The following is a 27796-nucleotide window of genomic DNA, read 5'->3' on the forward strand; positions in this document are numbered from 1 at the left end:
ACCTGGTGAAAACCATTCTTCCCTCTCCTATTCATTCAGCCATGTCGTTCTATGTTTCTCTCACCTGATCCGGTGCAGAGACATGCCCAGCTTTGACGGGATCGCAATGCCTGTACAAGGTAAACATAATGATTCCACAGGTTGCTGCACTCGTCACTATCATCCACAGACCGATTTGGTTCACAAAGATAGCACTGTAAAGAAACACAAGCAGAGTCAGGCATTCAAAATGTTCCACACATCAAGTGTTCTTCATTCTCCTCTGAAACGTGAGGAGACAAATGGAAACAGAGTCACGTTTCATTGAAAAGACAGAATGTTTCCCTACTCTCCGTAAGGCTTTTAAACCTTAACCTGAGATAATGGTTCAAGAAGCATCAAGGGCTCTCTAAGAGAATTAAAGAGGGGCTCCACGGAGACAGGGGAGTACTTTTAGCATCTCATTTCCCTCCACTAACTTCAGTGTTTAGTCTTATACCGACACTTGACTCAGAGGTCAAACGTTACTCTTCTTTTGAAAGCTTCACCCACACACAGTCCATGACTCTACTCAAAGAGAGGCCACAATAAAAGCTACCCAAAGAAAAGCAGTCCCGTCAGCCTTTGAAGGAATGCTTTGTCAGCTTTTTATATGAAGACTGAGTAACACCTGGTGCCACAAGCCAATGTATTGCTGCTGCTTCCAGTTATAAGAAAAAAAGAGCTGGAGTAGGCCATTCAGCCCCTCCAGCCTGCTCCCCCATTCAATAAGATCATGGTTGATCTTCTGCCTCAGCTCCACTTGCCTGCCTTATCTCCAACTCTCTTGATTCTCTCAGTGGCCAGAAATCTATTGATCTTGGTCTTAAATATATTCAACGACTGGGCATCCACAGCTCTCTGGGATAGTGAATTCCAAAAATTCACAACCCTCTGACTGAAGAAATTTCTCCCTTGTTTTCTCTTGTCTCTCTTTCTCTTTGTCAATTTCCCTTGTATATTTCTAATTTTAGTTACTCCACCATTGGTGGCTGTGCCTTCAGTTGCCTGGGAAAAGCCTCAAACTCTGGAATGCCCTCCCTACACCTCTCCACCTCACTACCACACTTTCCACTTTTAAATCACTCCTTAAAACCTATCGCTTTGACAAAGATTTTGATGATGTGGTGTAATACCTCCTTATGTGGCCCAGCAGTGTTGGACTTTTCTTATAATACTCCTGCGAAACACTTCAATGTTTCATTATATTAAAGTTGCTATATAAATATAAGCTGCAGTTGTTGTTGTTGATCGTATATGGCCATGTTGGTGGGAGGCCATCTCCCCTCCTGAGTTTTGATTCCTTAGTGACTGCAGCGCAAATCCTGACTGGGATGAATTTAGATTTTAGAACTTGTTATGGAACTTCTGGAGAACAATCAAAAGTTTACATGGAATATTTCTAATATTGGGGAGAACAGACCCTACAACAATAACTATCCTTTCCAGTGGATTTAGACAATCCCGTGGTGCTATCTCGAAGAAGACCAGGGGAGCTATCCTCGGGGTTCCAACCAATATTTATCCCTCAAACAACAACACTGAAATAAAAATAGTATCCAGTTATTATCTCATTGCTGTTTATGGAATCTTGCTATGTACAAATTGGCTGCTGTTTTTCCTACATTACAGTGACTACACTTCAAACATGCTTCAGAGGCTGTAAAACACTTTGGGGCATTCTGATGTTGTGAAAGGCGCTATGCAAATGCGAGTACTTCCTTTCTCTTTTAACGCACCCTCTCCTAACATTGAAGACTTGCCGAGTGCCCCAAGGCACTGCCAACAGTAAGTCACGGGGTTGCTCTGCCATGGGTCCTTCGCCAAGACATTCTCCCTGCCTCCATAGCTGGAATTTTATAGTGGTGGGATTTTAAGGTCCCACCAAAGTCAATGGACCTTTGGATGGCTCACCATTTTTAATGGCCCCAACTCCCCATTGCGTTGGGGGTTGGGGGGGTGGGGGTGGTGGTTGGGGGTGGGGGGGGGGGGGAGGTGGGGGGGGGGGGGGTAAAATTCCGCACCTTGTTTCTCCAGAGGATCTGTTGAATTTGCCTGCCATCTGCAGCAGTGGGTCAGAAGAATCCCTGTGGGCATTCTCCACCAAAAGAAAACTCTGCTGGTGAAGTACCGCTGCCTGTTCTCAGGCAGCAAGATGTAACCGCTGTGCCACCCTCGATCAATCCCAGGCCAATCAGTCTTAAGACAGATCCTCACCACAATTAGAAACATAGGAACAAGAGGAGGCCCTTCAGCCCCTCGAGCCTGTCCTACCACCATTCAGTTGGATCATGGCTGATCTGTCTCTTATGCCACTTGCCACATTTTGGTGATGTAATTCTTTACACCCTTAGGGCAGAACTTTGCCCTTGTCGGGTGGGCTCGGCGGGGCTGGGTGAGGCTGGTCAGGCAGTCGATCACTCCCCGTGATTGAGGCCAGACTGCGAGTTCACACTGGTGGTCCAATTAAGGCCCGCCCAGCGTGAAATGCGAGCAGCAGCGCTCAGCACTGCTTGTGCGGGGGTGGGGGAGGGGGAGGAGGGCAAGCGGGGCAAGAGTGTGTGTGACTGAGCGCTTGAAAATCTCCCTGAGGCACAGAGCTGCCTCAGGGAGATGAAAAGTTTAAAAAAAAATGATTTGAAAGATGTTATAAAACATGTCCCCTGGTGTGACTCTGTCACGTGAGTGGGGATGTGCTATAAATGGAGTTTGAAAAATTTTATTTCATTTTTATTTGATGTTAGAAACCTCATCCCGCCCGTGGATGAGGTTTCCAAAAAAGTGTAAAGGCCGCTTGGCCTTTTCGCCTGCCCACCGACCATAAGGTTAGACGGGCAGCAAAAAATTTCTTTCAGTGACCTTGTTAATGACCTTAACAAGCCTTTCAGTTGTCAGCGGGTCCGCTGCCGATTCCTGCGCACAGCTGCCGACCGAAATATCACGCAGGCTGCGCATTGACATCGGGACACTTGCCCGATGTCAACGTGCGTCATTTTACGCTCAAGCGTGTTGGGCGCACGCCCGCTGAGGTAAAAATTCTGCACTTACTCAACAAAAATCCATCAATCTCATTTGATCCCCAGCCTTGAAAGCATTTTGTGGGAGAGAGTTTCAGACGTCCACTACCCTGTATTCGAAGAAGTCTGTTTTCTCGTCTTCAGGTTCTTTCAAAACTGCCAACCTCAGGAGTGTTTGCTACTCGCCACTCCGTTTCCCAAATCCCACTCCCAGTTAAAATTCCGCCCCACAGTTTCCAGTGGGAACCAGTCGAAGAACCGTGGGTTCAATCATCTCCTCCTTGTCCCAGAGTCACACAATTGCCATCCAAGCAGAAATTCACCATTTAGACACTGGGCTGCAGACTGGGACCTTTATCATTCACTCCCACACCGGCTGGCACCCTAAAGGGAACTTAAAATTTATTTATAACTAACTCATGCAGTTACCTCATGTACTGGGATGATCAAAAATACTGTTCCCATACTCTGTATCAACTCGTCATGATATAGGAGCACTGTAACTGAATCCCAGACTCCATGTCCTCAGCATTAAGTCAAGTGCTGACTTGTAATCACACTTATTACTTTGACAAACGGAGGTACTTCCCCATCCGGCTTTTCTAGAACGTTCTTCCAATGCACAGGACATCATTTGAGATTTTAAAATGCCAACTATAAATTAAAAATATTCTGTCTCTCTCCTTCAGAGGTTTGCACAAGAACTGAGGAACATGAATTCGATTGGCACCAGTTTCTCCTGGCTCCTCACAAACTATAGGATTAGAATGAGAGGAATCTGCCTGCTCTCTCCTTGCATTCCATTATGTATTTTCCTTCACCTCCTCAGCCTAGTTCAACAGCTTCCCTCAACTCAGTTTGTTCTTACTCATTCAAACTTACAGTCGTGCTTGGGACTCAGTTTTGCAAGCGATGTAGCGTTGGACTTGAGCCTGATTGACTCCATACATGGACAACCACAATATAGTGCCTCCGACAACAAAAGTCCAGAATGTGTAGCGCCTCCTGGGATCTGGATCAAAACTAAACAGAGAACTTCCATCAATGTACAATCCAAAAGTAAATCAACATAATAGGGCTTTCCAACAGCAACGTCAGCCTGGATGATTACACCCAATCTTCCCTTCTTTTCATTTTTTAAGGGAAGGGCCAAGTCTCCTAGAACAGGACCTTTCTAGGGTTTGTTTTTTCCATTCTCAATATGTGGGCATCTCTGACAAGACTGGTGTTTATTGCCCATCCCTAGTTATTGCTTGAAAAGGTGGTGGTGAGCCATCTTCTTGAACCAAGGGTACTTAGGAATGGACAATAAGTGCTGGCCTTGCCAGTGATGTTCATATTCCAGGAACAATTCCTTTTTAAAATAATGTGCTACAAGCTGTACAGACTGGAACACCTCAACTTGGATTCCTTCTCTGTCCTGGGCTAATCTCAGTTGAGTTACAACAATCGGTATAATGTGTAAGGGCTATGGGGGAAAAGTCTAACAGCCAGAGTTCCCACTCCTCATAGTACATAGTAAATGTGGGTACCAACTAAGAATGGAATTGAATTCATCTGTGAGGAGCTCAATAGTGAACCCGTCTGCAGACCCTCATTGCTGAAGAATGGTGACTTGAATTACATAGAATATACAGCTCAGAAACAGGCCACTCGGCCCAACTACTCTGTGCTGGTGTTCAAAGACCACGTATGTCTCCTTTCATTCTTTCTGCCTCATCTCAGCCTTTCAACATATATTTCAATTCCTTTTCTTCTCATGGGCTCGTCTAGTTTCCATTTGAAAGTATCTAAGCTATTTACCTCAACCACTTCCTGTGGTAACGAATTCCACACTCTAACTATTGAGGTGCCCATCAAAGGCTACTAGTGAAAATAAAAGCTCATGGTGTAGGGGGTAACATATTGGCATGGATAGAAGATTGGTTAGCTAATAAGAAGCAGAGAGTTGGGATAAATGGGTCTTTTTCAGGTTGGCAAGATGTGATGACTGGAGAGTGCCACAGGGATCAGTGCTGGGGCCTCAACTATTTACAATTTGTATCAATGACTTGGATGAATGGTCCGAATGTATAGCTGCCAGATTTGCTCATGACACAAAGATAGGTAGGAAAGTAAATTGTGAAGAGGACATAAGGAGACTGCAAATTTGGGACAGAGAAGGGTTAAGTGATTGGGCAAAAATTTGGCAGATGGAGTATAATGTGGGAAAATATGAACTTATCCACTTTGACAGGAAGAATAGAAAAACAGTATATTATTTAAATGGAGAGAGGTTGCAGAAATTTGAGGTACAGAGGGATCTGATTGTCCTGGCACATGAATCAGGAAATGGTAGTAGGTGCAGTAGATGATGAAAGGTAAATGGAATGTTGCCATTCATTGCAAGGGGAATGGAATATAAAAGTTGGAATGTTTTGCTACAGTTGTACAGGATGTTGGTGAGACTGCATCAAGAGTACTGTGTACAGTTTTGGTTTCCTCATTTAAGAAAGGATATAAATACCTAAGAAGCAGCTCAGAGATGGCTCACTCGACTGAAACCTGGGATTAGGGGGGATGTGAGTTATTGTTCAAGGAAAGCTTGGACAGGCTGGGCTTGTATCCATTGGAGTTTAGAAGATTATCTTACTGAAACATATAAGATCCTGAGGGGAATTGACAGGGTGCATGCGGAAAGGATGTTTCCCCTTGTGGGGAAATCCAAAGCCAGAGGACACAGTTTGAAAATAAGGAAAGTAAGAGCTCTCCCATTTCAGATGGAGATAAGAAGACATTTTTTCTCTCAGAGGGTTGCGAATCTTTGGAATTCTCTTCCCTGGAGATCAGTGGAGGCAGGGTCAGTGAATATGTTTAAGGCAGAGGTAGATGGATTCTTGACTAACCAGGAAGTCCAAAGTTATCAGGGGTAGGCGGAATGTGGAATTGAGACCACAATCAGATCAACCATGATCCTATTGAATGGAGAGCCCCCAGGCTAAATGGCCTACTCCTGCTCCTAATTCATATGTGTGTATCTGAGTAAAGACATTTCTCTTTATTTCCATATTGAATTTATTAGTAATTATCCTGTATTTATCATCTCTAGTTTTGGATTCTTCCAGAATTGGAAACATTGTTCCAGATCTACCCTGTTCAACCCATTCATAATTTTAAAGATCTCTCAATTCACCTTTAAAACTTCTCATTTTCAATTAAAAAGCCCCAACCTGTTCAATTTTTCCATATTGCAATGGCCTCTCAGTTCAGATACCATCCAATTTATAGATGGTGGTGCAGCGATAATGTCACTGGATTAGTCATCCCAAGGCTGAGGCTAATGCCCTGGGGGCAAGGGTTCAAATCCCACCACAACAGTTGGTGAAGTTTCAATTCATTTAACAATCTGGAATTGTAAATCTAGTCTCAGTGATCATGAAACCATTGTCTCTTGTCATAAGAACCCAACTGGTTCACTAATGCCCTTTAGGAAAGGAAATTGTGCTGTCCTTACCTGGTCTGGCCTCCGTGGGGCCCCAGACCCACAACAATGTGGTTGACTCTTAACTGCCCTCTGAAATGGTTGGCAAGCCACTTGCATCAAGGGCAATTAAGGATGGGCAACAAATGCTGGCTTTGCCAGCGACACCCACATCCCATGAAAGAACAAATGAAAAAAACCAAATCATTTTTGCACTTTCTCCAGTCCTTCTAACCACTTGCATAGCATAAAGACCAGAATTGTGCATCTAAGTGTGGCCTGACCAGGGTCCTTTACCAGTTTAATATAACTTCACGACTTTCAAATTCTACACTCTGAGAAATGAATCCGAGTGTTTTGTTGGTACTCTTAATCACTTTGCTGACCTGTAATATAATTTGGATGATTTGTTTACCTGAATTCCTAGCTCCCTTTCAACCCATTTGGTTTCTTATCCTCAAAAGTGCAGTTAATATTTCTAATTTTCCTACCAACTTTCATCACCTCACATCAATCTAGGCTAAACATCATTGCCACTTAACTGCCCTGGTCTTCAACTTTTCTTACGTCTTCCTGCATTGTAATATATTTGTCCCCAGTGTTCACTATAGCACTCAGTTTAGTATCACCTGTAAATGTTGATATTGAGTTACCTGCTCTTATCAGTGAAATTGTGCTTTCTACCTTTCTTCAGTCTGAATAACTGGACTTGCCAGTTGCAGGGCTATGGGGAAAAGGTGTGAGAGCAGAACTGAGTTGCTCTTGCAGAAAGCTGGCATGGGCACAATGGGCTGAATGGCTTCACCATTCTATGATACTAATTTTTAGCCAATTTGGAACCACAGACCTTGACCATTTGTCATGAGTCTATTGTGGGGGACTTTATCACTTTCTTGAGGTACTGGAGGTTTTCTAGGGAGGTTGCCTTCACATAGAGAAAAGAGCAAATTAATAAAATAAATTCTTCAAAGAAAGACATCCAGTGCCAGAACATGATTGTTGCACCAACTTTTTCCTCAGCTTTGAGTTCTGCGCCAGTCAGGTTCAGTGACGATGGAGATTTGGGATTCACTGGGATACTAGGTGCCCGAGTGATGAACGTTAATAGCAAAGGCATTTTCTTACTCTCCAAAATTGATCCTGGACCCATTATATGCGTTCTCCAGGAATCTGCCACTTCCTCCAACTAAATACGTTCCCCGGATCATGATAGCAATAAAACCGGACATCATGGTGATGACTTGAAAGACGTCAGTCCAGACGACTGCTTTCAACCCTCCCTAGAGGCACAGGAGTGAAAGCCATTAAACACAGGAACATGGTGAGCAATACCTCTCCAAAACTTGACAGCTGTGGTAGGTCAGCATCAATAAAAACTATTAAAGCATTAGAAACCATTTCCACTGGCAGGAGGGTCAAGAACTCGAGGACACAGATTTAAAGCCTTTGGAATGAGGTCCAGAGGGAAGAGATGGAGAGATTTATTTTATACTGTGGGTTTTTTTAAAGATCTGGAATGTTCTTCTGAAAGAGCGGTGGAAGAAGATTCAATTGTAATTTTCATGAAGGAATTGGAGAGACACTTGAAGGGGAGAACATTGCAGAGTTACAGGTGTGGTATAAGGACCTGATATGTCCAGGGTTGATGTGGTACTGAACACAGTCCCGCCCACACAGTAATGTAAGAAGGCACATGACCCAGACCTAAAGTCAGTGTGGTGTTGGCCAGAGACGTGTTAAGGCCTAGGGATGGGGATAGTTCCATGCCTGTATTACCGTTACATTACTGTATATATGTATATAGTGACAAGTAGTTAATTAAGACTTGCTGTTAACATAAAGATGACTACAAAGACTTCCTTAACCGGCAACACCATGGTGACATGGGGCAGAATGTTATGGCTCCATTGCGGTGGGGGTGGGGTCATAAAATGCCGCGAGCCATTCAAAAACCCATTGAATTGGGTGAGCCTGTAAAACTCTGCCATGGTGTCAGCTCGGGATGAAAAGCCCTCAACCTCACAATGCTGAGAAACTAAGAAAAAGATAGTCTTCAATGGATTCTGAACTGAAAGAAGCTCCCACTGAAGCTAAAGCTAAAGGCACTGAGAAAATTCACCAGATAACACTCCAGAGAAAAGGACCCAGAAGCTAAAGGCATAGGTGTTACTGCCGCAGCAGACTGCAAGAGTCAGCTAAATCTTTTTACCTTCCAGGCTGCAGCCAGCCCTGAGAAGCCCCTTTTACTAATTCACTCAGAAGCACCATTTGAACAAAACCCGTCGCTAATCCTGATCCCCGGCTCTGAGCCTCAACACGTGGCCTCTGAGTTGAAAGGAAAGAAATAAGTATTAATAATTAACTTGCTCGGCTCTCGGGAACCTTACAACAGTCTGAGCCCTTAAACAGCAAGCCTGCAGTTAATTTAAATGCCTCGTTCCTCGCAATGCTATGTCGTTGAATAAAACCAACTCAGCAGACAGCCGGTCCATGGAGCCATTGTTAAACATTCTTCTTCCAGAAGTGCGCTGCCACCATTTTGCAGAGGCCGCCAAAACCGGCCAGCGTGGGAAATCCTTTGTACTGCAGTGAATGGCGACGCCCTCTTGGAAGCCTGTAAGCTCTTAAAGCTGTAAGCACACTTAAAAAATTTTCATCGTGGATCTCCATTCCGCTTGGACACACCTAAGGCCCAGGCCGGTCATAACATTGGACTCTTTGGAGAGAAATATTTTTATGGGTCACAATTGCTCCAGAGCTCAGCAAAAAGTTTGCAGACCGGCAAGCTAGAGGCTATCTTAGCCTAGACAAGGCAATCCAGCTTGTTAGACTGTCTGAGCTACGTGAGCAACACAGGAGAATCCTACAGGGAACGAACACAACACGGGGCAGAAGCCAACCCTCGGTCCAGCTTATCTGGTCTCAAAGACGCAGAGACAATCCAAGTCAGGGAAAGCAATTCCTGAGCCACCCAGCTGAGCGACCTTGGCAGCGCTGTGGGGTGAAGCGCCCTCACAGGAGGGATCAGCGTCCTGCCAGTACGGCCCAATGTTTCCAACGGAACAGACAGGGAGACTTCAGTAAACAGTGCAAGTCAAAACCCAGCACCGCACAGAGAGCCCAAAGGTCATCCACGAGGTCGAGACTGAAAATCCAGAAGACACACCGCCATGTTTCTGGGCTGAGGCCAAAGAATGTGGTTCTTCATTTTGGAATGCTGACATCCTGGCAAATGGTCATCTAACAAATGTTAAATTAGAATCAGGAGCCAGCGTGACAATCCTGTCAGGCAAGGAACCACGTCTCAAATACCACTGGTTTCGAACGATGGGCACTCCACCCTATGGGGCAGGGGGAGGCCAACTCTCGGTCATCAGCATGTTCCTGGAACCACTGAGACATGGCAGCAAACAGATGTTTGAGCTGATGTACATCATCTGTAAGCAGCCTTTCTCTCTCCTGAGCAGGAATGCCAGGGTCGCCTTGGAACTCCTCCAGATGGCGGAGGATGTCAAGACTACCACTATCATTAGCCAACCAGGACAGCATGGTCCTGAGTGCTTAAACACTAAACAATATTCAGACTCAGATTTCACCTTTGACCTCTCTTCTCTTTTTGTGGGGTAGGTTTGCCTATCATCATTCCAGGTCCCGGAAAGTCCCCAACGGTCAGACCACCTTACCATGAGATTACCAGGCACCTCCAGTGGAAGCGGTACCAGAGAATGGTCAGCAGTCTGAGATGTCTCCGCCTCCAACTACAACGATGGTCAACACAGCAATTGCTGTGTACACACTGCAGCTTCCAGCCAGCATGCCACAAACACAAGGGATGCTGGAATCTGGTGGCAGTCTCTCACCATCAACAACAAAACGCAGAGGCCAGCATATCACCCGACCTTCTTCTTGCCACAGGAATGCTCCAAGACTTTGAAGTGGCTCACCTGGAGCAAGAAGAAGATAAAGCAGCACCAAGGAGACAAATATCACGTCCGTCCACCCTGCAAGAAACAATCGAGAGCAACAGCAACCATGGTTCAACACAACAACTGAATTAACTGGGTGTGCTTCAACATCAAGCAATGGAAGAAAAGAATGAGAGCAAACACAGAGGCCAGTCCAACCTCCAAACCAATAGCAAGAACCAGAACCAACAATGGCAATGTGGTTGACTCTTAAAAATGCCCTCTGAACAAGGGTAAACAGGGATGGGCAATAAATGCTGGCCAAGCCAGAGACGGCCACATCCCATGAATGAATTAAAAAAAACAGAGCCTACCACTCTTCTGACAGGATGGTGAACAAGATGTGGTAAAGTTAAAAGGCCTCCAGACCACCTGAACCTCTAACTTCAAGGACTTGAAGGGGGGGAGATGGGGTAGTGAGAATGTTGTTAATGCTAATACTGTAACAGCAATAATATTGGAATAGCATTAAGATTGTAACCATAAGGTAAATGCATAAGACTTATAACAATGTAATACTTGAAGTAAACTAATGTAACTCTATAACCATGGGAGAAGACTTGGGTGGGGGGTGGGTACAGTATAAGGGTCTGGTATATACAGTGTTAATGTGGGACTGAGTACAGTACAGCCCACACAGTGATGTAAGAAGGCACATGACCCAGAGCCAAGGTCAGTGTGGTGTTGGCCAGAGATGGAGATAGCTCCTTGCCTGTATCCGTGACTGTATCTATTTATATAGTTACAAGTAGTTAATAAAGACTTGCCGTTAACATACAGAAGACTACAAAAACTTCCATAACAGACACATTCTGTAACCAACACCATTTCAACAATAGGGAAGGAGCAGAGAGAAAGGAACCATCACATCAGACAGTTATATCACAATGAAAGATTTTAATTTTGAATCCATTGTGTCATTGAGAAATAGACAATGCTGATCTCTTTACAGAACATCTCGAAGGTGCTTTATAGTTTATAGAATCAACCATGAAGGTGCCAGGTTAAACTAGAATCTAAAAGTGCGAGCATTGTAGAATATCAGGGCCTATAACACAGTGATGTGGATTTCTGTGTAAATGTTCTGTACTAACCACGGTTGTGTAGAATGTGCAGATGAATCCAGTGGATAACAGGGATGCCCAGATGTTAAGACCAGTAACTGAAAAACAAGAAGCCACATCAGGATGAGACTACACCACATATTAATGGCTCAACACAGTCCATTGAACAATGCATCACATTTCCTTATAAAGTTGACCTTACACATAATGGCCTTCCATCCTTGAATTTGTCACCCCAAAGGAGGAAATTACCATACAATCCCCAGGAAAATTTAATCTCATGGAAAAGTTAACCCAAGATTTTTTGGTTTAAAGGTTGGTAATTTTTCATAAGCTTCAAGTAAAAGTTGACCTTTGTTTTTTAGGGATCAAAGCCCAAACGTTTTAGAGCCAAGGAACAATCCTGGGTTGTTTTAGGATGGGGCAGTGCTGTGGGAGTGGGGGTGGGTGGGGTTGGGAGGATGGGTGGGAGGGGAGGGAATGGAGATGATTTGTAGTGGTGATGTCATGGACCAGTAATCCAGAGCTCTAGGCTAACCCTCTGGGGGCAAAGGTCAAATCCCATCATGGCAGCTGGGGGAATATAAAATCAATTAATAAAAATCTGGAATTGAAAATCTCCTTTCGGTAATGGTGACCATGAAACCATTGTCGATTGTTGTAAAAACCCATCTGGTTCACTAATGTCCTTCAGGGAAGGAAATCGGCCGTCCTTACCTGGTCTGGCCTACATGTGACTCCAGACCCACAGCAATGTGGTTGACTCTTAACCACCCTCTGAAATGACCTCACAAGCCCCTCAGTACAAGGGTAATTAGGGATGGACAGCAACTGCTGGACTTGCCACCGACAACCGCACTTGATGAAAGGATTTAAAAAAGTAACTGTGACTTCCTTTTGCAGGTCCTGACCATTCTTTTGTCTGCAGAGGTGTAATGTGTTTTGAGCTATTTCCTCAGCATGCCATGTATTGAGTGTGACAGACTAATAATAGCAGGCGCAGTGCAGCTATAGGGTGGCGGGGTTCTGAAGTTCCGTATTGTGCGTGGGTTGAACTGACAGGTCAATCAATAATATCATCAGTTTTGGATAAAAAAGTCTCCTGGAATGGCTTCAGCCAGAGTTGGCAACCTTTATCATACAGAGTACACAGACCAAATTTGCAATTTGGTACCGAGGAATGAGAGAGCAGTTACCGCTTGCCAATTTCATAAATTGTGCTTGTTTTCATCATCTCTACTGGAGTTTGTTGGATTTTACTTCATTCCACTGGTTATTTAAAAGATGGAAAACTGATGGTGGAGTCTTATCGTACAACAGACGAGGAAAATTCTGATTGCCAGGCGTTGAAAGTGAGCCGATGACTTGGTACTCATTTTCACTAGCCTTCAAAACCAAAATGGAGGATTAGTTTAAGGTTATGTTCTTAAAAATTGTTTATATATATATATATATATATATATATCAGCTGTTGTTTTGTGTTGCTGGATGAAAATCCTGGCTCACTTCCTAGCTCTGCACTGTGGGTGTAACCTCCACCAGATAGACTGTGACAGCTCAAGAAGCAAACTGACCAACACTTTCTCAAGGGCATCTAGTGATGGGCAATAAGTGCCAGCCTTTCCCACAAAGCCCATATCCCCAGAAGCGATTTTGAAAAGTGTTGGTCCAGTCGGACATTGGCCAGTACTCTTGTGTTACGGGATTATCATGTTATTGATCTTGGAGTCAGATCATCAGGTTCTGCTGGCATTGGATTTGTAGCAATAATTTCCACTTATATTGCACCTTTCATACACAAAGGCGGAGCTCAGAGGTGTTATTGGACAAAAACGGATGCTGAGGCAAAGGAAATATTAGAGGGGTGATCAAAAATCTTGGTCAAACAGATGGGCTTTGAGCAGGGGCTTAAAGGAGGACAGGGAGGTGTAAAGAGGTGGAGGGGTTTGGCAGAGGGCAGATACCCCACACTAACCCTATCTGATTGGAAAAGGGTTTGACCTGCCCATTCCAGCTCACACATATTTGTAATTCTACAAAAGAGAAACAAAGGAGGAACTACTTGCCTTGGTTTAATATCAGAGCAGGCGCATAAATGACAATCCCAGTGTACAGGACCTACAGTGTTAAAAGGAACATCAAGGATCAGTCAGTGAAATTACAAGGGAACGATGGTACTGGGTCTTCAATAGATAGAAACTCACTGATTGAAGCCGCTAGCAGGAGCTTGTTTTAAGAACAGGCAAGGATAACAAAAGGCATATGGTAGAATAGCGGTTCTCTAATTACTGGACTAGTGACCCAGATGTCTTGACTAATGTTACAGAGACATGAATTCAAATCCCACCATGGCAGCTGGTGGGGTTTAAATTCAATTAAATAAATCTGGATTAAAAGGCTAGTTGCTAGTCTCAATAATTGTGGCCTTGCAAATACTAGAGTTTTCTAAAAACCTACTTGAGTCAATAGCTTCTTTCAGGGAAAGAAATCTGCCATCTACCCAACCTAGAAGTAACTGCAGATCCACAGCAATGTGGTTGATGTTTATTGTCCTCTGAAATTGCCTGGAATGCCACTCAGTTGTATTCAAGAGTTGGCTTACCACCACCCACTCTGGAGCAATTAGGGATGGGCATCAAGGGATGGTTTTGCCAATGACATCGCCACCCAATGAATAAGTCAGTGATGAGAAAGAGGCCATGTGATCTATTGAAACTCATCCCTCTGTTCATTGCAAAATGCAGCTTTCTCAGCTGACAGAGTCAGGGACAATCTCCTTCTAAGCTTCTATCTATTTACTGCGTCAATAATCTTCAAACGCTCTTTTCTCCTTCCTCTATCCCCCTGTGGGGAAGAGTTTGCCGCCTGCTCCAGCCTTCCCATGGCATCACAACTGAGAATGGCATCTCGCAACGGGAAGACTTTGGGCAGGGACGTGGTTGTAACCATTTTGTGACACTGTGCATTGCAAAACTCAGTGTTTCTGGTAACTTCACTGTGCTTTCTGCTACACATTTGCACCAGGACCTGGACAACACTTAGACTGGGCTGATAAGTGGGAAGTGATATTCGCACCACACAAGTGCCAAGCAAAGAATATCTCACCTTGACATTCAACAGCATTACCATCACTGAATCCCCCACTATCAAGATCCTGGGGGTCATCATTGACCAGAGACTTAACTGGAGCAGCCATATAAATACTGTGGCAGGTGATAGGTGGGGATTCTGTGGCAAGCAGCTCATGTGAGAATGAATGTTATTTTTAAAAATATTTTTGGGGAATATTGTGTGATTCTGTGAAAAAGACTGTATGTGTGTGTGTGTGTGTGTTTGCATGTGTGTAAATGATTTAATTAAGCTGGGGAGAGGTTACTGGAAGACATTGTCTGAGAGGTTTAAAATATGAAAATATAGAGGCATTAGGTTTGAGGTACAGGTGAATAGGTTAGATCTAACATTTGCACTTTTAGATAAGTTGAGAGTTTGTTTGAATATCAAAAGGAAGTCAGAGATTACAAGAAACATACTTGCATCTTGCACCAGTTCCATAGGTAAACAGAAGAGGGCATATTACATTTTATTGACCTGAAAGAAGATTGGCTGTCTGGCAGGAGGCAGAGAGTAGGGATAAGGGGATCCTTCTCAGGATGGCGGCCGGTGACTAGTGGAGTTCCGCAGGGGTCAGTGTTGGGACCACAACTTTTCACTTTATACATTAATGGTCTAGATGAAGGAACTGAGGGCATCCTGGCTAAGTTTGCAGATGATACAAAGATAGGTGGAGGGACAAGTAGTATTGAGGAGGCAGGGAGGTTGCAGAAGGATTTGGACAGGTTAGGAGAATGGGCAAAGAAGTGGCAGATGGAATACAACATGGGGAAGTGTGAGGTCATGCACTTTGGTAGGAAGAATAGAGGCATAGACTATTTTCTAAATGGGGAGAGAATTCAGAAATCTGGAGTGAAAAGGGACTTGGGAGTCCCAGTCCAGGATTCTCTTAAGGTTAACTTGCAGGTTGAGTCGGTAGTTAGGAAGGCAAATTCAATGTTGGCATTTATTTCAAGAGGACTAGAATATAAAAGCAGGGATGTGCTGCTGAGGCCTTATAAGGCTCTGGTCAGACCACATTTAGAATATTGTGAGCAATTTTGGGCCCCGTATCTCAGGAAGGATGTGCTGGCCCTGGAGAGGGTCCAGAGGAGGTTCATGAGAACGATCCCAGGAATGAAAGGCTCAACATATGAGGAACGTTTGAGGACTCTGGGTCTAAACTTGATGGAGTTTAGAAGGATGAGGGGGGATCTGATTGAAACTTACAGAATACTGAAAGGCCTGGATAGAGTGGATGTAGGGAAGATGTTTCCATTAGTAGGAGAGACTAGGACCTGAGGGCACAGCCTCAGAGTCAAGGGAAAACCTTTTAGAACAGAGATGAGGAGAAACTTCTTTAGCCAGAGAGTGGTGAATCTATGGAATTCATTGCCACAGAAGGCCAGGTCATTAAGTGTATTTAAGATCAAGATAGATAGGTTCTTGGTTGGTAAGGGGATCAAAGGTTACAGGGAGAAGGCGGGAGAATGGGGTTGAGAAACTTATCAGCCATGATTGAATGGTGGAGCAGACTCAATGGGCCGAAGGGCCTAATTTCTGCTCCTATGTCTTATGGTCTTATGAAAGCAGAGACAAAATAAAAACATGAAAGGTTTTATGTTTGAAAGGATTTGCATTTCAAAGAGGTGTGAGAACAATGGAACCTGAGATTAAAGAGGGAAAAGATATTTTAGAGTTACTGTGGAGAGCTGGTAGCTGTTGGTTGTTAGCTATAGCTGTTAGCTCTGGGCTGGGAGAAGAAGCAATTTGATTCAGCCATCCAGTCAAGCCAGCAAAGTCTTGGACTACAAAAAGCAGTTTTGTTCTGAAGTTTTGGACTTCCACAGTAGAGTGGAAGAGGGTTTAAGATGTCATGAGGTATGCCTTTTTTAAAGCTACAGTGGTTTGCCTTGGTTAACATTACTGGATTTTATAGTTAAACATCTATAAGGGAGTGTTGCCTGGAAGGTGTTTACTTGTGGGTCTGACCAAGTGGAGTGTCTTTTAGGGGGAATGTTTGGTAAGACTAATTTTAATTGTGCAACTATAATCTTGTGTGCTTAAGTTTTCTTTTAATCTTGTTAATAAAACTTTTACTTTGAATTTTTTAAATCCCAAAAGTGTTATTGGACCTCTTACTCCTGAGATCAGTGTGTTTTCTTCTCATTTTCAGAATATTAAAAAAAGGCTGCGGCCCGTAAGCCAAGTGTCCCTCTGGGATTTGGTTTGTGCAGTAATTAACATCAGCTGTGGTCATAACACTCACCTCCTAATTTCCCAAAGTGTGTCCATTGTCTACAAGGCACAAGTCAGAAGTGAGATGGAATATTTCCTGGATGCGTGCAGCTCTGACAGCACTCAAGAAGCTTAAACCATCCAACACAAATCAGCCTGCTTGAACAGGAACCCATCCACCATGTTGAACATTCACTCCCACCATCTGTGAACAGGGGCAGCAGTCTGTGCCATTGTCATAAATCACAGAATCACAGAATCACACAGTGCAGAGAGGCCCTTCGGCCCATCAAGTCTGCACTGACATGTGAGAAACACCTGACCTACCTACCTAATCCCATTTACCAGCACTTGGCCCATGGCCTTGAATGTTATGATGTTCCAAGTGTTCATCCAGGTATTTTTTAAAGGATGTGAGGCAACCCGCCTCTACCACCCTCCCAGGCAGCGCATTCCAGACCATCACCACCCTCTGGGTAAAAAAGTTTTTTCTCACATCCGCCCTAAACCTCCTGCCCCTTGCCTTGAACTTATGTCTCCTCATGACTGACCCTTCAACTAAGGGGAACAGCTGCTCCCTATTCACCCTGCCCATGCCCCTCATAATCTTGTACATATCGATTAGGCCGCCCCTCAGTCCTCTCTGCTCCAATGAAAACAACCCAAGTCTATCCAACCTCTCTTCATAACTTAAATGTTTCATCCCAAGAAACATCCTGATGAATCTCCTCTGCACCCCCTCCAGTAAAATCACATCCTTCCTATAATGTGATGACCAGAACTGCACACAGTACTCCAGCTGTGTCCTCACCAAGGTTCTATACAACTCCAACATGACCTCTCTACTTTTGTAATCTGTACCTCGATTGATAAAGGCAATTGTCCCATATGCCTTTTTCACCACCCCACTAACATGCCCCTCTGCCTTCAGAGATCTATGGACACACATGCCAATGTCCCTTTGTTCCTCAGAACTTCCTAATGTCATGCCGTTCATTGAATACTTGCTTGTCAAATTACTCCTTCCAAAGTGTATCACCTCACACTTTTCAGGGTTAAATTCCATCTGCCACTTATCTGCCCGTTTGACCATCTCATCTATATCTTCCTGAAGCCCAAGACACTCAACCTCACTGTTAACCACCCGGCCAATCTATGTGTCATCTGCAAACTTACTAATCCTACACCCCACATAGTCATCTATGTCATTTATATAAATGACAAAAAGTAGGGAGCACAGATCCCTGTGGTACACCACTGGACACTGGCTTCCAGTCACTAAAGCATCCTTCTGTCATCACCCTCTGCCTCCTACAACTAAGCCAATTTTGAATCCACCTTATCAAATTACCCTGTATCCCATGTGCATTTGCCTTCTTTATAAGTCTCCCATGTGGGACCTTGTCAAAGGCTTTGCTGAAATCCATATAAACTACATCAACTGCACTACCCTCATCTACACACCTGGTCACCTCCTCAAAAAATTCAATCAAATTTGTAAGGTATGACCTCCCTCTGACAAAGCTATGCTGACTATCCCTGATCAAACCTTGCCTCTCCAAGTGGAGATAGATTCTCTCCTTCAGAACTTCCTCCAATAGTTTCCCTCCCACTGACGTGAGACTCACTGGCCTGTAGTTCCCTGGCTTATCTCTACAACCCTTCTTAAATAGCGGAACCACATTAGCTGTTCTCCAGTCCTCTGGCACCTCCCCCGTGGCCAGAGAGGAATTAAAAATTTGGGTCAGAGCCCCTGCAATCTCCTCCCTTGCCTCCCTCAGCAGTCTGGGACACAAATCATCCGGACCTGGAGATTTGTCCACTTTTAAGCCTGCCAACACCTCCAATACCTTGCCACTCCCCATATCAATTTGCTCATGAACCTCGCAGTCTCTCTCCCCGAGTTCCATACCTTCATCCTCATTCTCTTGGGTGAAGATGGATGTGAAGTATTCATTCAACACTCTACTGATGTCCTCTGGCTCCACCCATAGATTGCCCCCTTGGTCCCTAATAGGCTCTACTCTTTCTCTGGTATTCCCATTGATATATTATAGAATATTTTGGGATTTGTCCTACTTTTACCAGCCAGAGCTTTCTCATATCCCCACTTTGCTCTTCTAATTGCTTTCTTAAGCTCCACCCTGCACTTTCTGTCCTCCACTAATGGCTCCGCTGATTTGCTTCCCTTGTACTTGCTAAAAGCCTCTCTTTTCCTTCTCATCATATCCTGAATATCTCTGGTCATCCATGGTTCTCTGGGCTTGTTACTCCTTCCTATCACCCTAGAGGGAACATGTTGAGCTTGAACCCTCCCCATTTCCTTTTTGAACACCCACTAATGCTCCTCTGTAGATTTCCCCACAAGTAGCTGTTCTCAGTCTACCTTGGCCAGATCCTGCCTTATTTCACTAAAATCTGCTCTCCCCAAATCCAAAACATTTTTTTGCAATTTGTCTATTTCTTTGTCTATAACAAGCTTAAATTGTACCAAGTTGTGGTCGCTATCACTAAAATGCTCCCCCACCACCACCTCAGCCACCTGTCCGGCTTCATTCCCCAGAATTAGGTCCAACACTGCGCTGTCTCTTTTTGGACTCTCTACATATTGATCTAAAAAGTTCTCCTGTACACATTTCAAGAAATCCACTCCATCCAAGCCCTTAACACTATGTCTATCCCAATTAATGTTGGAAAGTTGAAATCACCTAATATAATTATCCTATTGTTATAGTTTTTACACACCTCCGCAGATTGTGCACATATTTGCTCTTCAATTTCCTGCTGACTATCTGGGGTTCTATAATAAACACCTAACAATGTGGCTGCCCCTTTTTTATTCCTAAGCTCTAGCCACAAAGCTTCATTTGATGCCCCCTCCAAGATATCATCTCTGCATACTGCAGTTACTGACTCCTTAACTAACAATGCAATGCCTCCTCCTCTTATACCTCCTCCCTTGTCTCGCCTGAAGATTTTATATCCCGGAATGTTGAGCTGCCAATCCTGCCCCTCCCTCAACCATGTCTCAGTGATAACTACGATATCACAATTCCATGTGTCAATCCTCACCCTTAACTCATCTGTTTTACCTGTAATATTCCTGGCATTAAAGTAGAGGCCATCCAGCCTTGCCTTACTCCCTTGAAACTTAATGCAGCCATACTCCCTCTAACTTGATTGTTATTATGATATGTCCCTATTCTGCTAACATTCTGTGTCCCCTCCCCCAGCCAAATTAGTTTAAACCCCTCCCAACAGCACTAGCAAATCCACCTGCAAGCATGTTAGTCCCGCTCTGGTTCAGATGCAGACCGTCCCACTTGTATAGGTCCCACCTTCCCCAGAAATGGTCTCAATGATAGGAATCTAAAACCCTCCCTCCTGCACCAACTCTTAAGCCACGCATTCATCTGTGCTATTCTCCTATTTCTGAGCTCGGTAGCATGTGGCACTGGGAGCAATCCAAAGATTACAACCCGAGAGGTCTTGCTTTTTAGTCTGCTGCCTAACTCCTTGAATTCTTGATGCAAGACCTCATTCCTCTTTCTAAGTATGTCATTGGTACCAAAATGTACCATGGCTTATCACCCTCTCCCTTCAGGTTGCCCTACAGCCATTCTGAAAATATAATATTTTTCATAATATTATTGTAATTTATTGTAAAGATAGGTTAATAAGGGGTTTAATTCATTTCTCTGTGTGTAGGTGTGTGTGTGGGTTTTAATTGAATTACAGACACGTGGTGTGGATGCTTTGATGTATCAGAAGAGAAACTAGGTTTGAAATGCTAAATACATAAACATGGCTGAACATTTAGAATGTGAAGTGTGAAAAACATTTGCATTTTTAGATAAAGCCGAATAGTGAATTTCAAAGAGATGGTAAGGTGCTACACCTAGCCAACAGAGGCTAAGGCAAACAGTGTGTTTATTTTTCCCAAAGATTATTGATTATATGAGGCTGATGAAAGATTTATATTATGGAAAAAGTAAAGTTGCAAAGACATATTGGGGCAATAAGATTTACATTAAAAAGGAAGAAACCGGTATAAAGGAGATGAAGTTATGTATAAGAAGAAGAACTCTAAGATCTAACAAGTGGAAAAAGCCTCCAGCTTCTATGCACCAAGCTGCAGTCTCCAGGAACTGAAGATAAGAGAATTCATTTTAAATATCACTATCCAGGATATTGTGTACTTTGCCCGGGTCTATTGAAATCTATGTTGTTTTACTGTTGCCATAATGAAGGTGTAACTGGGAGTCAGATTAATTATGGGAGCTAGAAGTTATCATAGTCGTAGTGCGGGGACTTATGTATGTGCTTAAAATCTTTTCTCCTATTAACAAATGTTTAATTTAATTTTGTAAAAAAAAACTTTAAGCTGAGGTGGACTTATTACTACTGAATTCAAGGCACCCATCTCAAAATAAAAATACAAATTGCCAAAACAGTGTGGCAGCCGTTGAGCAGCTCAGCATTTACAATCCGCTGTGCCATAACAGTCATATACAAGATCCAACACAGCAACTCGCCAAGGCACCTTCAACAGCACCTTCTGAATCTACAACCACTACAACCTAGAAGGACAAGGGCAGCAGATGCATGGGAACACTGCCACCTGCCAGTTCCCATCAAAGTCATTCACATCCTGACTTGGAACTATATCGCTGTTCCTTCACTGTCGTTGGGTCAAAACCCTGGAACTCCCTCCCTAACAGCACTGTGGGTGTACCTACACCACATGGACTGCAGCAGTTCAAGAAGGCAGCTCATCACCACCAAGGGTAATTAGGGATGGGCAACAAATGCTGGCATTGCCAGTGATGTTCACATATCAAGAACAAATTAAAAATAAATTAAAAGTACTGTGGATGCAGGAAATCTGAAATAAAAATAGGAAATGCTGGACAAACCAGACCTGCTGAGTATTTCCAGCACTTTCTGCTTCTATTTGAAGAGAATAATTCTTTCGTAATTCTATATTATTCTCATCGTTATTGAAACATTCTGATCCAGTTACACCTTGAGTTAAGATTGCTCTTTGCCACTTCTGGGTACAGGACTCCGAATCAGAATAAATCACTTCCAGATCAGGTTTAGCACAAGTTAGATTTACAGTCAACCTACTAAAGTGCACCTTACCTTAACTCAAAAAAAATTATCTACTTTCTCATGACAACTTTGTCCATTAAATGATCGTACACAACCAACTTTGTCAGTTAGTGCCTGTGTGTCAAATGTATTTACTTAATCAGCTCATTGGAAGACCTGAAAACCAATCAGGCTGTGAGAAGGGGTGAGATATAAGTGCAATTTAAAAGAATCTGCTCTGAAACAGGAGAGGGAAAATGGTTGGCCCCAAAATTCCTCTGGTTGTGATCCCAAAGGGGTGTATGAGGATTGTGCCCAACACTGACCCTATTAGACATTGTGGAGTCAGTAGTTGGGGCCATCTCAAGAGCACTGGGCAAAGCACCGGTGGGTATGCCTGGCTGTGGGGAGATCAGAAGGGTTGGGGGGGTGGGGGATGCTGTTAGATCACCGTGGGTGTGTGAAGCAGCTAAACTGGATCCAGCAGGTTAAAATGGGAACTGGACAGATTTGTGGGGACCTCAGTCCTTTTACATTTTTACATGCACCTCTGACCCAAACCCAACCTGTTTTGATGGGTTAAAACCCCTCTCCATGTCTCACAACACCCCCTCTCCACCAATGCTCCTGGTCACTCTGAGAAACCAAGGTGTGATTAGTGGGAGTGAGCCCAGAACCTTCCGAACCTTGGCCTCAGCTCCCCAGGGACAATCTAGCCGCCATTTTAAACAGAAGATGTGTTGAAGCACTTACCGTGGCCGCTGTGAATTGTATGGTCCCACATAGTCGGAGGCTTTTGCAGAAACGCAGTTCCAAGTACTGTAAAAGTAAACCATTATATCCACAAACACTCATCAGCTTTTACTAACACCATGGACAGAATCGCGTGCCCACCACCACCCCTCCCACATGGTGAGTTTGATGGCAAGGGGGGCATTTAATCAAGTTGGAAGGTGGCAGGTGGTACCACTGCAGCCTTCCCGTCTCCACTCCAATTGAGTCTGGGGCAGAAATGCTCAAGGGCGACTTTCCCGCCCTGATGCTGATTGACGCTCTTAAATAGGTCATTAACACTGACTTAAAGTGCTTCATCCTCCACCACTGGCATTAAACCAGAAGCAGTGCCTGACTGAGCGACCAGGCATCAAAGAGGGCGAGGGGGGTGACCGCTGAGAACCAGCCCGCTGCCTTTGCTGCCGAACATCAACCTTCACCCCCCTACCACCCCCCCACCCCACCAACACCCCTCTCCACAGCCCCAACTGCGCAAATTCTGGGAACTAATAATGACCCTAGCCTCAGTTTGGTGTTGTACCGGCAACAGCCACTCCTGCCCCATGGCACTGCCATTCAATGGAGCTGTCAGTCTCTGATTGGCTGGCAGCACTATTGTGGGGTGAGTCCTTGCTCCCAGGGAAAGGCCCAGCACTGGCTGAAAAAGGTGTAGTAGACCTTTCCGAAAAGAGGCAACACGGGGTTCTGGCAAGATCTCGAGTCAGCAGCCGAGACATTCATCACCTCCATGAGGTTCCGCCCTTTATCTTATCTAAACATTCACAAAACAGCTCAGCAGTATGAAATTAATATTTTGTAATCGATAGCAGCTCTATGTGTGGGAATTGCTATAATTGGTGAATAAAATATAGATGTTCATTCATAAGTTGGATCTATTAAGCAGTAACATTCAATGGCATTACCATCACTGAATCCCCCACCATCAACATCCTGGGGGTTACCATTGACCAGAAATTGAGCTGGACTAGCCATATAAATACTGTGGCTACAAGAGCAGGTCAGAGGCTAGGAATCTTGCAGAGAGTAACTCACCTCCTGACTCCCCAAAGTCATTTATGCCGACAGTTTTGAAAAGTTATTTTTATGCAGAAATTTTGCAATCAAGACTCCAATGGATGGACGCCATCCCCAATTCCATCAGGTCTCAAACAGCCTTACCTCATAGGTGCTGGTCAATCTCAACCGATAGAAAATTGGCAGGAAGAAGTAGGCAGTCAGAACAGCATTCAGTGTTTGCCCCAGGCACATCTGTGTAAACTTAGCTCCGTATCTGTATGCCTCAACTGGAACTCCCAACACCTGGACTGCAGACATGAAGCTGGCTGACAGGGACAGACCCACAGGCAGAGCCGACATCTGTCGACCCCCCGTGAAAAAGTCGTCTGCCTTCTTCTGCCTGTCAGTGCGGCGAGTAGCAAAAAATATCCCAATCCCAGTGGAAATCAGGAGCATCGCGGCAAAGAGGACATAATCCCAGGGCGAAAATGTTATCCTTGTTGGTTCTGTTCCAGTTGCGTCCATGATCTTCGCTTCGATGAAAACCTCACGTTAAAAGAGCGCAGACCACAGGGGAATCAAAAATCAAAACCAAATCTGGAATTGAACCAGCAAATATCCAAAGGGTTAAAAGAGATTCAGCCTGGCCCTGTGCTGCTTTGCACTTTGGAAATGAGCAAGAAAAAAAAATCATCTAAACCTTCGGAATGGGCATTTGTCCCAGTGTTAATAAAGCACAAAAGCTTGTGAGAACTCGAGAGCCTTCTCAAGCTTCCAACAAAAGTGCTTGTTGAATTTTTTAAAACTAGTACGCACAGTCCGAGCTGTCACGCTCCTATCACAGCTAAGTCTATCTGAGCTTTGTGTTTTCTCGGATTTGGAAGTGTTGGAGGGCACCCAGAAATGATAAGTAGGTGAGTAACATGAGGGAGGTGTGTTTACTAAATTTGGCATTTCAGACTGTCATTTGTCTATGTTAAGCAGGACTCACCTTGTAGGTTTTTAACTCTTTAAATGGAGCAATGAGATTTTTTTTCCTCAGGGTCCAGGCATAGACCAACTGGAGTGATACTTTTTCAACCATGTTAAGCACAAACTTTAGTTGCACAGTGAAGACTTCGTCTAGATTTTCCAATTAGCTTAATCAAAAAAGGGAAGTAAAAATGAGGAAATCTGCACAGAGAGCCCTGAAACCAGTTCTCTGCCCACTTAGCATCCAATGCCTTTTTGCCCCTGGGATTTTTTTCTGCTGCTGGTTGCATTGGCCTGGAGCTTCCTCAGAGCTGTTCCTGAGAAATTTCTGGCGGAAAGCACATTAACAGAAATAAATGTGGAATTACCTTTCCAGGCCAATGACTTATCATCAGAACAGTTTTGATGCATTGACCTGAAACATTAACTCTGTTTCTCTCTCCACAGATGCTACCAGACCCGCTGAGTGTTTAAAGCGTTTTCTGTTTTTATTTCAGATTTCCAGCAACCACAGTATTTTGCTTTTGTATGAATGTAGAATTTCCTTGGAGTTGCCTGGGATGTCACAGTACCGGAGTTCATGTAGCTCTGAGGAAATTTCTATCTGGATATGTTGACTTGGCTCCAAAGATTGCTTACACCCTTCGTGCAATATTCTGTTGCCCAGATCTTTGTTTCATCATCACTCATAAAATATGGCCTTCTCATAATTATAGCCCAAAATGTAAACAGAAGTGTTTTTAAAGAAAGAACTGGCATTTTGAGAGCATTTTTTCACAGCCTCAGGACATTCCAATACACTTTGCAACGGCTTCCTAAAGTATAGTCACTGCTGTAACACAAGAAATGCTGCAGCCAATTTGTGCAAAGCAAGCTCCCACAAGCAACAATGAAATAAACTGCTGGTTGAGAGATGCATATTGATCAGGTCTTCAGGCAAATCCCCCTGTTCTTTCTTTAATGCTGCCATAGGATCATTTATCCCCCTCCTGAGATGGCAGACATGGAAGGAGACATGTCCTACAGTGCGGACTCCTGACTGAGGCATAAGTCTAGACTCTGGTGCTTAGGTTTCTGGGGTGGGATTTAAACTCACAACCTTCCAACTCAGAGACAAGAGAGTGATGAGCTGAGCCATGGCTGACACTCAAGGTTTCAGCTTACGATTACAAGAAGACTTTACAAAACAGGATGAGTATTTTCATTAGGTAACATTCTTAAGTTACCTCTGAGTTTGCTTGTGCTGTTTGGCAGGATATTTGTTATGCTGCTTCTGTTGGGTGGCTTTGCTCAGCGAACACGGTTGCGCGCCTATCTACTGGTGAGTGAGCTGGGAAACAAAATACTGCAGACACAGAGACCAACGTAAGATGAAGCACATGCTGTGTATTTACACAAGTGACGGAGCCCTAACACAATGTGTACTTCTCCAACCAGACCCTATTCTAAACTACTGGTTAACATTGTAGCTAGTGCTACACTGCCATTGGGTAATACATTCACGTGTTCAATCTGCTCATGTTCTCTTAAAGGCATATTGCACCTCAGGTTACCACATCCCTCCACCTTTACTCGAAAGTGCCATTCACAATCTTTACAATATATCAACAATTTACATAATTAAACTATTTACAAACTCAGTTTAGAGACTTCTTCAAATATGTCGAATATAGTAGTTCGGATGGTTTATCCAAAGCCTCCCTCTCAGGAATCATCTGTCCACTGCACTCTCTAGTAGGAACCTGTAAGTTTGTCTCTTCGACCCTCTCAGGCTCAATGGATCCTACAAGCACTTCCAAACCAAGTGGAGTTCCTTCCACATATGGCGTAGACTCCAACGGGAATGCTTGGAGCATCCTTTCTTGTAGATCTGTTTCCCTTTTCCATGGGGTGATCTATGTGTCTCCTAAATATCCAATCTTCGACTGATATGTGATAGGAAAGGGTCCTGTCACTGCAGTAATTTCACCTGATAGCCATTTGGGCCCATCTCCAAAGTTCTTTGCAAAAACTGCGAATCCAACGGTGAAGTTTCTTTCACGACTGTGGGAATCGTGTCCATTTTTCTGGGCCTCCTGCTTTCTCTCTACCCTCCCCACTAAATCTGGCCTTATGAGACTCAAACGTGTCCTGAGACATCTTTTCATTAATAACTCTGCGGGGGCAATAATGGTGGTCGTGTATGGCAGAGTCCTACAGCTGAGCAGGAAACGTGATGATCTAGGTGCAATAGTCTCCATCCAATCTTTTCATTCCAGACTTGAAAGTCTGAAGTGCCCTCTCGGCCAGCCCATTGGATGCAGGGTGGTATGGTGAGGGTGATATGGTGAGGTCTTAACGTGCGTTATGCCACTGAGGCTTGTAAATCTTTGGAATTCCCTGCTGGTGAATGCCGTTCCATTAGCCCTGGTAACCCGTGTATCACAAAATTCTGATGCAATCTGTCTATGGTGGCGGCAGATGTGGGTGATCTCACCTCGTATATATCCATCCACTTCGAGTGAGCGCCTATAATCATGAGGAACAGTGCGCCCAAAAAAGGCCCCACGTAGTCAATGTGGAGGCGGACCCTTGGCCTTCCTGGCCATTCCCAGGGTTGCAATGGAGCCGAAGGGGGCAATTTCTGTACCTGTTGGCACCGTATGCAGCACTTGACTAAATTTTCAATTTCTGTATCCATCCCTGGCCACCATATGTAGCTGCATACCAACATTTTCATTCTAGAGATGCCGGGGTGAGCACTAGGCAATTCGGTCAATAATGGCTGTCTTCCTCTCAAAGGCACAATGGCTCTTGCTCCCCACAGCAAGATGCCATTCTGGCAGGTGAGCTCATATCTCCTATTAAAATAGGACTTCATTTCGTCCGAATTTGGCTCATTCGGCCATCCCTGTAAGATTTGTTCCCTTACGTGAGGCAAAACTGAATCGCAATCTGTCCACTCGCTTATTTGTTTGGCATGTACTGGTGACAAGTCCAGAAAGTTTAATAACAAGACAAGTTCTCAAGAAATTGAGACTTTCACAGTGCTGCCTGTTAGAGATGATTGGCTCAGTGCATCAGCATTTGCAATCTGGCTTGCCGGCT

General features: G+C 44.2%; 1 protein-coding gene across 3 annotated transcripts in view; it reads right to left on the reverse strand.

Moving 5' to 3' along the window:
• Positions 1 to 24573, reverse strand: part of LOC121287233 (sodium/iodide cotransporter-like) — a 126707-nt gene extending 102134 nt beyond the window's left edge. For all 3 annotated transcript variants that reach the window (XM_041204925.1, XM_041204924.1, XM_041204922.1), the window contains exons 1-7: positions 23900 to 24573; positions 22700 to 22765; positions 13591 to 13642; positions 11555 to 11622; positions 7621 to 7775; positions 3918 to 4058; positions 65 to 194 (exon numbers count right to left, since the gene is read on the reverse strand). In XM_041204925.1, the coding sequence (XP_041060859.1) occupies positions 65 to 194; positions 3918 to 4058; positions 7621 to 7775; positions 11555 to 11622; positions 13591 to 13642; positions 22700 to 22765; positions 23900 to 24262 (975 nt within the window). In that variant the 5' untranslated portion in view covers positions 24263 to 24573. The remainder of the gene's footprint in view (positions 1 to 64; positions 195 to 3917; positions 4059 to 7620; positions 7776 to 11554; positions 11623 to 13590; positions 13643 to 22699; positions 22766 to 23899) is intronic.
• Between the last annotated feature and the right edge of the window lie 3223 nt (positions 24574 to 27796).

Source organism: Carcharodon carcharias, chromosome 14 (assembly GCF_017639515.1).
Source record: "Carcharodon carcharias isolate sCarCar2 chromosome 14, sCarCar2.pri, whole genome shotgun sequence".
NCBI classification, from domain to species: Eukaryota; Metazoa; Chordata; class Chondrichthyes; order Lamniformes; family Lamnidae; genus Carcharodon; species Carcharodon carcharias.